General features: G+C 37.6%; 2 protein-coding genes across 3 annotated transcripts; both read right to left on the bottom strand.

Moving 5' to 3' along the window:
- Positions 1–21: 21 nt before the first annotated feature.
- On the bottom strand, positions 22–7451 carry LOC111431304 (uncharacterized protein At4g15970-like). 2 transcript variants are annotated; one of them, XM_023067897.1, is made up of 4 exons: positions 6991–7451; positions 5526–5891; positions 3979–4484; positions 22–63 (listed from the first exon to the last, which is right to left on the bottom strand). In XM_023067897.1, exons 1-4 carry the CDS (start codon positions 7213–7215, stop codon positions 54–56), a joined length of 1107 nt encoding a protein of 368 aa, XP_022923665.1. In that variant the 5' UTR covers positions 7216–7451; the 3' UTR covers positions 22–53. The 2 variants fall into 2 exon arrangements, with proteins under 2 accessions (XP_022923665.1, XP_022923668.1); XM_023067900.1 differs by lacking the exon at positions 22–63 and having other exon boundaries at positions 3863–4484.
- Positions 7452–8889: 1438 nt separating this feature from the next.
- LOC111462778 (protein NRT1/ PTR FAMILY 8.3-like) lies at positions 8890–13920 on the bottom strand. The gene is made up of 6 exons (XM_023106518.1): positions 13775–13920; positions 12129–12234; positions 11715–11932; positions 11076–11632; positions 9025–9940; positions 8890–8967 (listed from the first exon to the last, which is right to left on the bottom strand). The coding sequence occupies exons 1-5, from the start codon at positions 13823–13825 to the stop codon at positions 9115–9117; spliced, it is 1758 nt and encodes a 585-aa protein (XP_022962286.1). The 5' UTR covers positions 13826–13920; the 3' UTR covers positions 8890–8967; positions 9025–9114.
- Between the last annotated feature and the right edge of the window lie 259 nt (positions 13921–14179).

Genomic DNA, 14179 nt, shown 5'->3' with positions numbered 1-14179 from the left:
ACTAAATCCCAACTAATAGGACTCCATAATCGTATTTAAAACATAAAACTAGACTAGTAACTCCTAACATTCCCTAACTTATTCTAGCTTTTTGACCCGAATTAGTTTAAGTCTGAAATATCACATACACCAAGCTCTTTACACAGTTTCTGAAATACTTCGAGAGGCTTTGTCAACAAATCAGCAAGTTGATCTCGAGTACCACAAAACACTAAGTTGACAGTGCCTTCTTTTGTAAGATCTCTAAGAAAATGAAATCTCACGCTTATGTGCTTAGAACGACCATGTAGAATTGGGTTTTTTGACAGCTTAATGGTTGAAGCATTATCACACATAAGTTTGGTTCCTTCTGTCTCTAAAGAACCGATCTCCTTGAGTATTCTTCTCATCCAAACAGCTTGACATGCACATGCAGCAACAGCAACAAATTCTGCCTTTGTGGTTGATAAAGTGACTATAGGCTGATTTCTAAATGACCAATTTCCTGCTCCTTCACTCATTATAAACACATAGCCTGAAGTGCTTTTGGGTCTTCTATGTCATCGGCATAGTCACTATCAGTAAAACCGATCAGCTCACTCGCTCCTCCCCTTTTGTAGAATACATCATAGTTAATTGTACCTTTCAAAGCTCTTTTTGCTACTGCAAAATGTTGTTGCGTTGGACAAGCCATAAAACGACTAATTAGACTGATAACAAATATAAGATCAGAACGAGTGGCAGTGAGATACATCAAGCTTCCTACTATCTGTTTGAAAATGTCATTTTCATCTTTACCAATTTTTTTGTCCTGGAACAATGAGATTACAGACAGAGTTATAATTTTCTATTTCAAATTGCTGGGATTACAGACAGAGTTATAATTTTCTATCTCAAATCGCTTCAATACTTCCTTTGACATATAAAAATGTCATTTGATCGTTGTATTACTTCAATCCCTAGAAAGAACCTCATCTATCTTAGATCAGTCTTAAACTCCTTTTTCATAGAACACTTAAATTCTTCCAGTAATGTTTCGTCATTGCTAGTAAACAAAATATCATCAACATATATGCTTACAATCAAAATGTTACCTTTCTTCCTTTTAACGAAGAGTGTATGCTCACTAGAACTGCTTTTAAAACCTTCTTTGATGAAGTAGGATTCGATTCGGTTGAACCATGCTCTAGGTGCCTGTTTTAACCCGTACAGTACTTTGTTGAGCTTATACACCATATGTTCACTTCCCCTTTTTTCATAGCCTCTTGGTTGTTCTACAAAGATATCTTCTTTCAACTCTCCGTGTAAAAAAGCTGATTTTACATCTAACTGATGAAGTTTCCAGCCGTTCTGAGCTGCAAAAGCTATGATCATCCTTACAGTATCCATTCTAGCTACCGGCGCAAAAACTTCAGTGTAATCAATTTCATGCTCTTGTGTGTATCTTTTTACCACCAATCTTGCCTTGTATTTGTCAACCTCTCCAAGCTCATTTAGCTTGGTTTTATAAATCTATTTTACCCTAATTTTCTTAGCACCAGATAGAGCTACTAAGTGCTAGGTCTGATTTTTTTTTCTATGGATTTAATTTCCTTATCCATGGCAATCCTCTACTTCGAGTTTTTGACTGCTTCCTCATACTTTACAGGATCTGAATTTGTAAAAAATGTTATGTTAACATCATCTTCTTCGGATAAACCTTCACCAGAAACATAATCCGTTGACCATATAGGTGGGCGTCAACTTCTGCCTTCCCTTATAGCTAACTATGATTTTGTTTGCTACAAGATCAAACATTCTGTACCCTTTGGATTCACCATTGATTCCAAATGAAACACAACTTACACTTTTATATTCTAGCTTTTTCCTCTTAGCATTTGAAATATGAACATATCCCACACATCCGAAAACTCGAAAATAGTCAACGGATGGTTTTACTCCACTCCAAGCCTCTTCTGATGTTACATCTTTCACTACAAGAGTTGGTGATCGATTTAAGACATGATTCACCCACATAACAGCTTCAGGCTAGAATCTCTTTGGTACTTTCTTCTCTGTTAACACAGCTCTTACTAGGTTCATCACTGTACGATTTTGCGTTAAGCTACTCCATTTTGTTGTGGAGTATAAGTTGTGGTCAGTTGTCTCTTCACTCCATGCGGCTTGCAAAAGTCATTAAATTCTGCCGAATTGAATTCTCCTCCTCTATCCAGCATTTTATGCGCATTCCAACTTCTTTTTCCACGAAACATTTAAAATGGTAAAATGTTTCTGAATTTTCTAGGAGAAAGTACATCCATGCCTTCCTAGAAAAATCATCTGTAAAACAAAGCACATACCTTTTTTTGCTGCTTAAAGGGAGTAATCGGACCACACAAATCAGCATGAACAAGTCCCAATTTTTCAGTTGCTCTCCACTGACTGTGTTTTGGAATCGGAGTCCGATGTTGTTTGCCTTTTATACATGCTTCGCAAGTGATGCTTGGATCAACAATTTATGGCAAACCTTCCACCATGTTTTTATGTTTCAAAATACGAAGGCTTTTGTAGCTAAGATGACCATAACAATAGTGCCAAAGTGTTGATTGATCTGTATTAGAGACTTTGAGGAAGCTCCTTCCGATTGTTGTGATTGATGACTTTGCAAGCAAAATGAACATTCGGCTCTAAAGATTGTTTTTGAGTTCAGGTGCCCAATATACTTCTCCAATGGTATAACGATTTTCTTGCAAAAAAAAAAACATTTGTACAGTACATTTCCAGACACTTTCATTCTGGTATTATTTCCAAGCTTGACACTGTGTGTAAAAGTTTTATTTAAGCTTGAAAACATGTTTCATTATCGCACATGTGATTTGAGCAACCCGAGTCTAAGAACCAGGCATCACTTCTCTTTGATCCATGGAGTTCTATAGAGGCTATCAGCAGCATCTCATCTTCTTCGTTAAGCTCAACATAATTTGCTTTATTCTTCCACTTTGGACATTCATACTGAAAATGTCCTAAGTAGTGACACTTAAAACATTCAACAGTTGCTTTGTTGAAATTTATTCTCCCTCTTCCACACCTTCTTCCTCTGTACGTTCCTCTCCCTCTGTTGTTTGTACTAGATCGACCTACAACATTCAGCACCTGTTCTTCATCATTGTTGCTGGGGCGTCGAAATTTCTGTTCATGCACCACTAACGAACTTTGTAATTTATCAATGAACATAGTATCAATATCTTTTGATTCTTCGATGGATACTACAACATATGTAAATTTGTCAGTTAGGGTGCATAGGATTTTTTCTACCATTTTCTTTTCTGGCATTTCTTCTCCATTGCTTCTCATCTTATTATTAGCAACCTGCATCACTCTTGCAAAATACTCAATGATGGTTTCATCGTTTTTCATCTCTAGAACCTCAAACTCTCTTCTTAATGCATTAAGAAGTGATTTCTTCCCTCTTCGTTTCCACCAAACTTTCTCTTCATTGAGTCCCAAACAATCTTGGATGTGAGATGGTCCAAGATTTGTTCAAAGATATTTTGATCCTGGTACAGGTAATGCTTTACCTGATGATCCTTGACTCTAACATCGTCAAGATGTTCTTGTTGTGCAGCAGTCAATTCTGTCCCTTCTACCGGTTTCGAAAAACCATTCTCCACCAAGCTCCATAAACCTTTCTCCACCAAGCTCCATAAACCTTTTACTTTAAGCAAGTTCTTCGTCAATTTTCGTTAATGTTTTGTCGTCACTCATTCCCTCCATGTTTGATCACTTTGATGATTGCAACTTTTTTCCCGCTGGGTGATAAGTTCAGCAGCAGATTGTTAACCGAGAATATAAACAATTGGATCTTATTCAGTTTTATTAATGGTAAGCAGGCTATATATAGCCTTTACAATGTACCCTAAAAATATCATCAGAAAAAAAAAACTTAAGCAGCAAAGAATAGACTAATAAGTCCTAAAGAATAGGACTCCCTAAACCAGAACTATATTTAACTAGGAACTCCTAATACTAGAAATATTACCAAACCTGCAGTACTGAGGAACTCTCCAAACTGAACTTGTTGATCCCTTAACATATGGTGGCATAGACATGTATCGTTTCCAATCCTCAAGCATAATTCTAAGATCATGAAGCTTACTTTTCAGTCCAACACAGCAGTTTGCATGCATGGTTAATACACGGTTCAAATCTTTGCTGGGTTCACAGAACCCACCAAAATAAGCAGTATCCAAGAATCTAATCTTCAGCCCAATGTCATCGATGAAAGGTTCGAATTTGATCTTGTTAAGAACATCCTGATCATGGTATTTCGGATAAGTTTCCCGCGATGAGTACCAGTACTTGTAAAACTCAATTGAACGATTATTGGATTTCACATAGTTAAACCCTCCATTTGGTCTGTTGCTTAAATCTTCAGGGATGCCTAGGTATTGATCACAAGCAATCTGGAAATCTGCATTCATATCAAAGAATGGGAATGGATCTCTGAACCACATAACATCAGCATCCTGAAGGAAGAAACAAGAGTAGCGGAATTAGAAGAAATACAGAAATAAAAACTAAAAATATTATATCTTGATCTAAGTATCCTTGCCATCCTTCAGCATACATGGAAGCAAAAACTGATACATCCTAAAGTAATTGGTAAATAGCCAAGAGTTGTGTAAGTATAAGAGATGTTGATCAGCTAAATAGCAGATTTCAAACCACAAAAATTTAGGAAAGGCACGTCTTGCTACCGTAAGCAGAAATTTGATACTGAAATGAAAGGCCAGGGAGAACATGGTTAGGCTTCAATGTTTTGCAATATGGGAGTTACTGTTCATAGTGGAGGCGGAAGACAACCAAGTGGGCAATGGATTGACCCTAATTCCTTAATCAACCTGGGGAGGAGAGGTGACATTTGATTGATGAAGGAAATTCCCCCATCCAAAAAAGATATTTCCCCTCGAGAAACCACCCAAGCACGTTCAAGAATTTTAGCCTAATTCCCTTTCGAAGCTTGTGTTGTCGCACTATCACGGCGAATGAGGAAGACATCAAAGTGGTCACTGGAGTGACCTTGAATTCCTAATTTAGAATGAGCTTGTGGAGCAGAGGTGAGATATAATCAATAAAGGAATCTTTCCTTGCCTGGAAGCCTCTCCCTGAACTCCCATAGAGAATAGGTCCATCCATTGGAACATGGACTTCTTAATCAGAAAAAGATACATTGTCATCCAGTTTGATACCTATTCAATATTTGTCATGTCATATAGTTATGAAGCACAAACACTAGGTTTCGATATTGTGTATGTCGTCAAACACTTTAGACTCGAGACAACCAGGTAAATGTTGGATACCCAAATAAGACAGAAGACACCCTGATACATGTTGTCCATATCGGTCATGAAGGTCAACGTCCATATGCAGTTGCCTTGTAGTAAATGATTTACCTCAACACGATAATACTTATCTCAACCTTTAAAAGGAAATTGAAAAACGAAGTATTGATGTTATTAAAAACTAAGGAAGCAACAATCTCAAGGTGAAAGGAGAGAGTATGGTACCGTAAAAACAAAATTGTACCCTATCTCAAGAACAGTTCGCAGAAAATCAATCCTTCTCCACATCATCTTCAAATAGTCGGGTGTCATAAACTGTGCCTCTGAATGAAAATCAACTCCTTCAGTGACAAGAGCAAAGCAATGAATATGAATATCCAAACAGCGAACAAATGCCTTTTTATCCAATGCAATAATAACCAAGTGGTTTAACAGTTGGTGAGTTCGATTTCCAATTCTAAGGCTTTCGAGAAAGAGATCAATGACTGAATTTGGAGATGCCCATGCTTGATTTAAAGTGGTTAAAATAACAGTTCTGTCTTCTGTCGCAGCATCCCTTAAGACATTGTCCAGTCCAAACTCATCAGCGTCCTATAACCAGACAAAAGGGGTACTAAAAGTATAAATTTAAGCATGAAAGAAAACCCCAATCCATAACAGTTCAATACTCGGAGCATAATAGTTTACAAGCAAGTTGTAATTAAATAAGAAGCGTATATTGTTAGGAATCACGACTCTCCACAATCATATGATATTGTCCACTTTGAGCATAAGTTTTATGGCTTTGCTATGGGCTTCCCCAAAAGGCCTCTACCAATAGAGATGTTTTCCTTACTTATAAACCCATGATTATTCCCTAAATTAGCCAACGTGGGACTCTCTCCCAACAATCCTCAACATATACAAGTAGAGAAAGTCTATCTACATTTCTGTACATTGTTCATATCAGCCACACTGTGCTACTATATGCATGTTCTTCTGGCAAGGAAATTCATCTTCCAAAATAACATTAAGCTTCTTATTCTTCAGAGATTCACAACATAACATCATTTCCTTGGTTTCATGAAAAATCACGCAACTCTTAAGTAAAATAAGGAAGAAAATGGACAAGAAGTAGACTATTTCAAACTAAAATGCTAGAATTTTAACTAGGAAAACAAAGAAAGCTTCGAAGATAGCAATATTAGACAACCTAAATAGCATTAGCACATTCCCTAACAGACCCAGAGAAAAGCAAAATTAGCAGAATGGAGCAAAGATTTGAAGGTTCAAATTCAAAGAAGAAAACAAAATCAACTCTGCTTTCATGCTTCAAAGACAGAGAGGATGAGGAATAGATGAACACACAGAGTGCAGACATGCAAGCCGTATAAAAGATAATCAAAACTTCAGCTAGAAAGGTATGCCATAATCGTTTCTATATTTTCGGGCATCATCAACGAGGAACAATTATTTCCATATTCGTGTTCATTACACCCCATCCCTAAACATCAAGGATTATTCACTGTAATCCACTTTCACATCAATGAAATTCAAACTCGCGATTCGAAACGAACGAGAAGCAAAAAACACGATTAAGCAAACTGGAATGATAGCCACAAACCAAAATAACATAAAAACACAAAAACTAATGAATTAATAAACCAAAGCACGAACGGAAGGTAAAAATAAGGAAACCGAGTTAACTCACCGCAAAAGGCTCGCTGTAGTCATCATCGAGGGAAGGGAGGAATAACGAAGCAGGAGAAGAATCAGAGAAAGTAGTCAAGGAGAAGAGAGGGAAGTCGCGAAGGGAGTCGAGTTCTCTTAGAACAACAAGGCACGAGAGAGAAATGGCAGCGAAGAGGAGAAAAATCTGAAGTGTACGACGGAAGGAGAAGGAAGAGGAGTAGCCAAGCATGGCGGAAACGATCATAGACAATACAAGTGCCGATCATAGACATTACATGCACCGATCATAGACATTACAAAGAAAAGAGCAGAAAAATTAGCAGCATCAACCGTTCATACGCGTTCTAGAGAGAGAGAGATGCCAAATACAGAGAATTGAAAAGCTTGTGGGAGCCACAGCCACAGCCGCCATTAATGGAGGAGCATTTCGTACTGAAACTTCTGCAAATTGTTAGCATTACTACCATAAACGAACGCACTTATCTTCTCCATTTTCCTTCTCTGTCCGTTAATCAGAATGGAACAGATTACTGTTTCAAATTTGCAACCCACTTCATCTGTCACCTACCAAATCTAAGTTGGACCCACCTTTTGTAATAAATTTTAATTTTCTTCCGATTATAAATACTAATTTTGTAAATTTAATTAATAGGCTAAATTAATTTTTAAAAAAATTGAATTTTTTTAACGTTATTAATTCTTTTTTCAAAAGTGTTTAAAAAATATTACTTTTAATTTTTTTTTTTTAAAAAACTTTAAAAAATACTCTTAAATATTTTGTAATAAAAGTTTCTAACATTTCAAAAATAGTAATGCCTATAAACTTTTTTTAAATATTTATTTTTAAAAGTGTTTCCAAACAAAACATTATCAATGAAGTGTCTTTTTTAATTTTTTTTTTAATTAAGAATGTTATTGAAATTTATATGTATTTTTTAAATAAATTAAAAAATTTAAGAATATTTTTATTAATTTAATCTAATTAATATTTATCAATATTGTAATATGAAATATCTACGTTGATATCCAATGTCCCAAATTACAAATGGACTAAAATGATATTCTAATTTAATACACATATTTTCCGTATTAGTCATAGCATTAGTTAAGAAAGAAACATAGAATTAGCTCAAATTTCATCATTAATGCATAATTGTAACAGCAAAAGTCCACTGTTAGCGGATTTTATTCGTAATTTTTTTTTATTTTACAAATTGGGGTAATTCTAAATTTTTTTTTATTGAATTATGATTCATCAAAGAGCAAAAAGAATCGACTAATTATTATATGATTCATAAATTTTGACTCAATTTCTGTATGGGACAAAGAGTTTTTGGTGAAAAATCGAAAACAGGGAAAGTGGAATTTTTATAAAAAAAAAAGAATCATAGTTTAAAAAACTAAATAGAATCCTGAGCTAAAAGTATCCATTAAGCTTAAAAAAAATTCTTTTTATAGTTAGAATAGGTTGGACACGCCTATCAAAAAAAAAATTAAATATGAATGACTCCCTATTAACTCCGTTTCGGGACTATAATCACTTTATAATAGAGATGACCGAGTGGTTGAAGGTGTAGCAGACTCACAGTTTCACGGTTTTAAAATGAGTCTGTTAGAGAGAAGTTTCCACATCGTTATAAAAAATGTTTCGATCCCACAATTCACCACCTTCGAGCCCATCATCGCACACCACCTGATATCTATCTCTAACACTATTTGTAAACAGTCCAAGTCCACCACTAGAAAATATTATCCGAGCTATTACATATCACTATCAGTCTAACGATTTTAGAAAGCCTGTTAAATAGAGATTTTCACACTCTTATAAAAAAAATATTTTGTTCTCCACCAACGACGTGAAATCTCACAAAGAATTCATCTAAAACACAGCCCAAGAAAAATTCTCAATCACATAGCATAAAACAATAACAACAAACTAAAACCACCTCTAAATTAACAAACCACCAAAGATGGTCGATGATCCGAAATTAACATCACCAAAGTCCCTTATCGGATTTGAACCGATGACTTGCGCCTTACCATGGCGTTACTCGAATTGAAGTAAAAACAATGAATTTAGGAAAGAAAAGAAGACATGGGGGCTGTTTATAATCTATATATATACATACAGAGAGCGATATGGTTAAGAAGAAGCCTTCTTTGGGCGGTAGCGTTTGGCGCAGACAATGTAAACCAGCAAATTCAAGAAGCTCATTCCAGCCAACATCCAGAAGAAGAAATCCAAATGCCCCTCGTTCAAGTTATCAGGTATCCACCCAGCCTGCCCATTTCTTGTTGTCAAGTAAGTTACAATGGTTAGAATGAATGAGCTGAGGTAGTTCCCCAACGCGTTGGTTAACAGAGACAACGCGCTGCACAAACTCCTCATCGCATCGGGCGATTGATCGTAGAAAAACTCGAGCTGCCCGATGAATGTGAACACTTCTGCTGCACCAAGCAAGAAATATTGTGGTATTTGCCACAGAATGCTCAGTGGTACAGCCTCTGGTTTATGCACCAAATCGAGTTCTCTTGCAAGACTCAGTCTTTTGATCTCTACCACGGCTGCAGCTGACATACAAAAAACTGATATGCACAGGCCGATGCCCATCCGCTGTATTTCGGTGAATCCTCGCTCTTTTCCTGTGAGTTTTCTTGCGATCGGGACTATGAATCTATCGTACACAGGAACCCAGAAAATGACGCTTACGACATCGAAGGTCGAGAGAGAGGCTGGAGGAATTTGGAAAGAACCAATGGTCTTGTCCAGCATTGTCCCTTGCTCCACGAATAATGTCGACATTTGGGCGTATACGGCTGCAAAGACAATTCCAGTTGCCCATATTGGGAACATGCGGATAAGAATCTTAAACTCCTCGATCTGTGTTACCGTGCAAAGCCTCCATGGATCCGAGAAGTCGCCACTTTTCAACTCAGCATCAGAGATGACAGCCGCTTTGTCAAGGCATCTGCAGGAAATAACAGTTCGGTTTTTATACATGTATAGCCACTAAGTCGTTTTCTTGTAATTCAATCATAATCAAGTTGTCTGAGCACGTGTCTAGACAAAATGATGTTGTTTCTTACAAAGAATGTCTATACATAAAGTAATCATGTAATAATGCAAGCCCACTGCTAGCAGATATTGTCTGCTTTAGCCCATCACGTATCACAATCAACTTTATGGTTTTAAAACGCGTCTACTAGGGAGAGGTTTCCACACCTTTGTAAGGAATGTTCATTCCCTTCTACAACTGATATGGGATATCACAATCCACCCCTCTTAGGAGCCAGCACACCACTCGATGTCTAGCTCTAATACCATTTGTAACATCCCAAGCCCACCGCTAACAGATATTATCCACTTCAGCCCGTTACATATCGCTGTCAGCTTCACGGTTTTAAAACACGTCTACTAAGGAGAAGTTTCCACACCCTTATAACGAATGCTTTGTTCCCTTCTCCAACCGATGTAGGATCTCACAATCCACCCCCTTGGAGGCCCAGCATCCTCGTTGGCACACTGCCCGGTGTCTGGCTCTAATACTAGTTGTAACAACCCAAGCCCACTGCTAGCAGGTATCGTCCATTTTGGCCCGTTACGTATCACCGTCAGCCTCACAGTTTTAAAACATGTCTAATAGGGAGAGGTTTCCACACCCTTATAAGGAACGCTTCGTTCCCCTCTCCAACCAATGTAGGATCTCACAAACGAACATAATTTCTGAGATCATGGTGCAACAGTAAAGTTGCTAATTGTCCAACCAGATATCAACCGATTAGAACAGGTCGAAATATGCATAGAAAAGCTATCAAAACACTGTCAAATGTATATGTCTCAGCAGGAAATACCACAATATAAGAAGCTAATGCTAATTACTGTTATTGCAATCATCATTTGAGAGATCCCAATAACACAATATTAGAAGTTGCTTGGGAAATGGGACGAGGAAGATCGGGTCGACAATAATGCATAAATGTTGAAAGGAAGACGGGGCTTTACTGCATCAGTTCGTCAATCATTAGAAATCGAATCTCGACATGAATTCTAAAGATTTTGGAAAGCAGCTATGAGATTATACCTCAGGTAGTGAAGAAAGTTACCTCAGTTCATTACTGTGTTCGAGCTTACGACTTCCTTCAATGGCAGAACTTTTATCTTGCACTTCATACAGAAGATTACTGTCACCAGGAACCTTCAGATTTCGTTTACGAAAGGACGCAACCAAAACCTGGCACATTCTCGTAATCGGGCTTCCCCCTGGCTTCTGAAATCTGTAGAGCTTTGTGCCAGAAAAGAAACTTATTATAGCAAGTCCCATAAACAATGCAGGGATGCCAAATCCTAGACCCCACCCAGCATTATCTTGTATCCAAACTAGCAAACTACTTGATATAAGAGCACCAATATTGATAGAAAAGTAAAACCAGTTGAAAAACGAGCCCTTTTTAACCCTTTCAGCAGGATCAGAATCATCAAACTGATCAGCTCCAAAGGATGAAACACATGGTTTGATTCCACCTGTCCCAAGCGCAATCAGATAGAGTCCAAGGAAAAATACAATATACTGAGCAGCAGAAGCCGGGGGGCACATGAAACCGACGCATTCAGCAGGCTTTAGAGCAGGAACCGATGCTGAGAGAGTTAACGTACACATTCCCTGTAAAGAAAACCTGCATCTTTAGTTGCACGCTAACTGACACACAGGTCGAGTATTCTAATCTACATCAGATGAAACATACAATGAAGTAAATTGTTGAAAAAGCAGCAATTGTCCAATATCTTCCCCAGTAAGCATCGGCCAAGATAGCTCCAATGAGGGGTGTAAGATAACAAGTTCCTTGCCAAGTAGTGACATTTCTAGCAGCTGCAACATTTCCTTGATGTAATTTATTAGTAAGATAAGTGACAAGGTTCGTCGAAATCCCATAGTAGGCCAATCGTTCACAGCCTTCGTTCCCTGTATTACAAATAAGTGGCTCGAAATGTCAAGTAAAGAATAGAAAAGGAAGAAAAAAGAACTCCAAATGGGAAGAACACAAAAATACCTTTCGAGGAAGAATTATGGTAGATTTCATAGATTTGAATTGTCAAGTCTAAGTTAAGGTACTAAAATTAATCTAACTTTACCAAAGCACAGAGAGAAAAAGGATCACCTAGAATGAATGGGCATGCTTTCCAGTTTCCAGTATTTTGTTTGAGAACAGGATTCCCATGGAAGTCAACTGAGCCATCGCCTGTATAAAGTCCATTGCTTTCATTCTACAGAAGGAAACAAAATTTTAAGCATTTGAAGGAGTTAACCCCCGAGTGTTGGATGGATAACATGAGTACCCTTAAACGTTTCTCGAGTACGAAAAATATTAACATGACGTGTGCAATATGACATGTTAAGAGAAAAAATGTAACTAAAATTAATAATACATATGAAATTATGATGTCTATATATTATACACGCCAATCATGTGGTGGACTACATACTGGTTAGCATATTCGTTCCATCAGTTCTGGAATGAGCAATCCAAATGTAATAGTCCAAGTCCACTGCTAGCATATATTGTCCTCTAATGGGCTTTTCCTTTCGAGTTTCCCCCTCAAAGTTTTTAAAATGTGTTTGCTAGGGAGAGGTTTCACACCCTTATAAAGAATGTTTCGTTCCCTCTCCAACCGATGTGGGATCTCACAATCCACCCCCTTCGGTACCCAGCATCCTCGCTGGCACTCGTTCCCCTCTCCAATCGACGTGGGACCCCCAATCCACTCCCCTTTGGGGTCTAGCCTCCTCGATGGCACACCACACCGCCTGGTGTCCACCCCCCTTCGGGGCTCAGCCTCCTCACCTCCCGGTTCTGCCTCTGATACCATTTGTAAGCCCAAGCCCACCTCTAGAAGATATTGTCGGCATTCCCTTTCAAGCTTCCCCTCAAGATTTTTAAAACGGAGAGGTTTCCACGTCCTTATAAACAATGCTCGTTCCCCTCTCCAACCGAGGTGGAATCTCACAGAAAAAATAGTCGATGATTGTGCCAACAACTAAGGAAGTTGACATGTGTTGTATCTTATCCAGTTTCACATTCCTTATCCCAAAATCTGAACATCAATATCTTCTTATCCCAATCCATTTAACCTTTTAACCTATCAATGGCCAATCCAACACATACCTGGGGAAAATCCTCCTACTTAACCAAGAACATCACGTTTAAACACAACATCCAGCCTGCTTCAAAGGTACATACACAAGATAAAACTCAAAGAACTGTCGGTTAGAGACTCAAGTTACAATGAACTCAAGTAAAGGGTATACGTACACTTGCACAATTCGCATCTCATGTGTTCAAATGGATCAAACCATTGAGCAACCACCCAGATTATCAACTGTAAATCACTTTTAGGGAAAGAACAATCCTCCCATAATCAAGCTAAATTAGAAAAGCCTTCAAAATGGTCATGAAACGCTTCAATATTATCAAGACTTGGCTGTACATAACGAATCATTCACAGTTGATTATTAATCTTTTTACTTGTAAACATCGGTCATGAAATCCTTAAATGGGTTAATTACACAAACAATTAATTCGTAAAAACGCCATCCGTGTTCTTTTCCATATATCATGAAGATATTCCCCTACAAATTCAAACGAAAACAGGAAAAAAGTATATGAAATCACGGAAGCAGAGTATTTATGAGTACGAGATTCAAGTGATTTACACCCTTTGACCATTCCACAACCGGAAACAGCTAAATTCAGAAAACTCGGAAGATCCAAACAGAAAGAGGGAGAGAGAGAGGGAGAGATTAAACCTGCAAAAGACCCTCTTCCAAGATTGCTCGGTCGTCCTCATGAGAACCCATTTCTCTATTTCTCCGATCAGAAGGTTTCCAATAAAAAGGTGGATAACTTGGAGAAGCAACGTGACTCTCGTATAAATATCAGCACATGGGCGATGCCCAACGGATCATATTGGAATTGGGATTTTTTTTTTTTTTTTCAAAACTATAATTTATTTTTTTAAAATATGAACAGAATTTAAAAAATTTTAATAGTAATTTTTAGATTTTTGTAGCTGGGAGAAGAAATAAAAAAATTTGGTGATTGTGACCGCACCCCTAAACGATATGGCGCACATATCTAGAGTGCCTCCTCGACAAATGGGCAATTAGAATTCTTATAATATCTTAATTTATTTTGGTTTATCTAAAAGGTTT

The sequence above is a fragment of the Cucurbita moschata genome, unplaced genomic scaffold (genome assembly GCF_002738365.1).
Source record: "Cucurbita moschata cultivar Rifu unplaced genomic scaffold, Cmos_1.0 Cmo_Scf00002, whole genome shotgun sequence".
Lineage (NCBI taxonomy): Eukaryota > Viridiplantae > Streptophyta > Magnoliopsida > Cucurbitales > Cucurbitaceae > Cucurbita > Cucurbita moschata.
Note: the sequence above shows the minus strand (reverse complement) of the source record. Positions and strands in the feature narration are given on the sequence as shown.